General features: G+C 29.6%; 1 protein-coding gene across 1 annotated transcript; it reads right to left on the bottom strand.

Annotated features, from left to right (window-relative positions):
• Nucleotides 1-322: 322 nt before the first annotated feature.
• On the bottom strand, nt 323-832 carry LOC145841238 (serine protease SP24D-like). Its single transcript, XM_082948604.1, has one exon. It carries the CDS (start codon nt 830-832, stop codon nt 323-325), a length of 510 nt encoding a protein of 169 aa, XP_082804730.1.
• Between the last annotated feature and the right edge of the window lie 2,354 nt (nt 833-3,186).

The following is a 3,186-nucleotide window of genomic DNA, read 5'->3' on the forward strand; positions in this document are numbered from 1 at the left end:
AAATTTACAGTAATTTAATATTATTAATTTTACAAATTGTAACTGATATACATAGTTTACAAAAATTTATAAATATATTTCGTTGCCAGTAAAAATATGAAAACGTTTAATAGAAACCTTATAGTAAACTATCTTTTCTTTTATTTTTGGCATATGTTTACCTTAACAGTATCACTAAAGAAAGTTGATGAAAAATCAACTTTGCTTCTTTCTTTTAATGCAATTTTTAATGTACATTTAGTTCTAATAAAACTAGTCTTTGTAAGCATTTTAATAAAATCTCTAGTCGGAACTTTTATGTATATATAATATAGCGACGATTTTACCTGATTTTTCTATTGTAGTCGTAATTCAAGTTACTTTTGAGAAACACCGCGGTGCCCACTGCGGGCGATCGGACGAACTTGTTTTTCAGCTTGATGAGAGCCACGTCGTTTATGTGCGCGTTTCTGTCGGGGTGCAGCCAAGCGCGTTCGTCGCTCCTGTCAACGGACTGAGTCTGCCTTCTCGGGTCCTCGGCGTTCTTCACGCCGGCCGTGACGACCACCCGCATCCATTTCGCCTTCACCCGCTCCCCGCGAACTTCCAGCTCGTTATCGTAAAAGCAGTGGGCCGCGGTCAGGATCCAGTCCAGCTCTATTATGGTTCCGGCGCACGTAATGGGTTTCGGTATTAATTCGGCCGCGTTCTCAAACGCAAAGAACAAATCCAACTTGACCAGGAAGTTAAACGTCCCGTCTTCGGCCATCGTCCCTCCGACTATCTGGCCTTTCGCGTCGCCGCAAAGCGATAGAACGACGAGCACGAAACACAACGCGCAGGAGAAACGCATCTGAAATATTCACCCGGCAAAGTTTTGAAACAAAAAAGTTTTTCTGTCGTTATTCAACTGAAAGTTTGCAAAAAAGTTAAACGCTTTATGACGTAACTTCGCTTGAATTTATTTAAAAAAAACTTTGAAAAAACAAGATTAAAACAAAATATGAAAAATCGAAAATGTAAGTTAACTTTATATAAGTTGCTCGCCGGCCGCACTATGAAGAAAATGTCTTTGAGGGCAACAGTAATTGCAAAAGTACTGTTAGAATCAGTAAAAATAATCTTCTAAAACAAAACTGAAACTTTAAGCTTTTTATCTAACCAGAAAACAAACATTGTTTTATCTCTTGAAAAGTACTATGTTAGTGTCAATGTAAAAATAATAAATGCAATGGTGACATTTCAGCTTTTACTATTTTGGTTAAAATTCAAACTTTGATTTAATAATTTTTTTAACTATAGCACTTATTAAAAAGATAATTATCTTAATGAGCTTAATTGCTCAACATCTTTAAGTGATAGGTACTTATTCAAGCTTTAAGTTTATTCATTGACAAAAGTTAATAATAATTAATATAATTATTATTTAAATGTTTTATATTATACATTCTATAAGTTTAAACTTTTAAAAAAGGTTCTTAATTTAATTTTTCATAAAAGAAATATGAGGAATTTAATGTTAAAATAATGATAATTTTCGTAAAACTAGCATGGGTCATGTCTTATATGAAAGTCATGTTTAGGTGAAAAAAGCGTAAACCATTTAAAATAGTCATAAATAAGAATGTTAAAAAAAGTTTTGAAGATGTTTCTTTTGCTACAGTGACCGTTAGAAATTTGAGGGTCTTTGAAATTTACAATCGGGCATATTTGTATATATTAGTAAAATGTAAGAAATTAAAAAAAAAACCTTGAAAAAACAGCAAAGTAATAATATCAAAAAAAAATATTATTCCGGCTAAAACATCGGTTAGAGTAAAAATATCCTAAAAAAAAATTCTGAAGAACCTCGCACAAAAAATCAAACACCAATCCAATATTTTTTTTGTAAATTAAAAGCAAATTCTCTAGAATAAAAAATCTTAGTTAGCTTTAAAGAAAAGGAATATAATTGTATCTAAAGTTTGGACATTTTTTAAAAATTGCAAAAAAATGCTAATCGAGCTAAGTTAATGCTCGTGTTTCAAGAACACAACAAAGCTTTCACAGAATATCAACGAAATTTAAATAATAGTAACAAGCTTAAGCAGTATTCCTTCTTTATTACACTAACACATGTTTCTGTAAGTTAACGAGTTAAACTTAAAATAAAATTGTAAAACTTAAATAGTAATTTTATTAAAAAAAAAAACAAAATGCTCAAAAAAGCTTTGTTCTAAGGACCTGGCTGTAAGAAAAGATCTCTCGGTAAGCGAGTCGTACACCAGACTTAGTTCTTATAGTTAGCTAATAAAGAGCTATAAGTTATAATGAGCTAAGAAAACTTAACAGTCAAAATTTAAACTCCAACAAAATAAAAACTCACAATAAACTTTTGTAAAACATACTAAAAGAAACTAATCTAAATTCGACATTAAGTTTATCAATAAATTTACATGGTTAAAACTGTTTTAACTAAAAAATAATTGAACAATAAAAAGTTAGTTATGTTAACTTTGAATAACTTGGGAAAGAAAAAAGCTAAAATATAGATTGCCAAATTTAAAACCTATGTGCTCAAGGTTATCAAATATTAAATAATAGATAGATAAACATTTATTTAAAAAAATGAATAACTTTAAAAACATATATACTATAAAGTTTGTAGTAGTATAAAGCACTTTATATGGCTCTTTAATTTACTAAAATGTAAATAGCTTATTTATATACTTTATGTTATTTTGTATTGTTATTTTCTTATATTTTTATGTGCAGTTTACTATTTTATTTTACTTGAAGAGGTCGCCGAAACCTGGTTGTAAATAAAGTATTTAATTTGTACATCTCTATTTACTTTTTATATAATATTTATAATTAAAAAACTTTCTTCAACTACAATATTAAATGTTAATAAACCAATAAACTTGTATAAGGATGAAATTAGCTCGCTTGTCTGGGTTGCCGTAGCTAAGCACGCTTCTTGATCTGTCATCAAATTTTACCTATGCCGTAACAAACCGGGTCCGTCTGGGTTGCAAATTATTTAATAAAAAGCTCCATGCTTTGTTTGTTTTTTATTTGTTGTTTCAGGTTTTAAAGTAAAACCGAGTTTAAACAAAAAAAAATTTATGAACAAAGCATACACAAAGTTAGTCTCATTTGGAATTACAAACCACCGTTGATTGTGCTTTTTCACTTTAAAGCAGTTGATGTTTTCACGTTTTGTTA

The sequence above is a fragment of the Thalia democratica genome, chromosome 7 (assembly GCF_965202585.1).
Source record: "Thalia democratica chromosome 7, ktThaDemo2.hap1.1, whole genome shotgun sequence".
In the NCBI taxonomy this organism is placed as follows: domain Eukaryota; kingdom Metazoa; phylum Chordata; class Thaliacea; order Salpida; family Salpidae; genus Thalia; species Thalia democratica.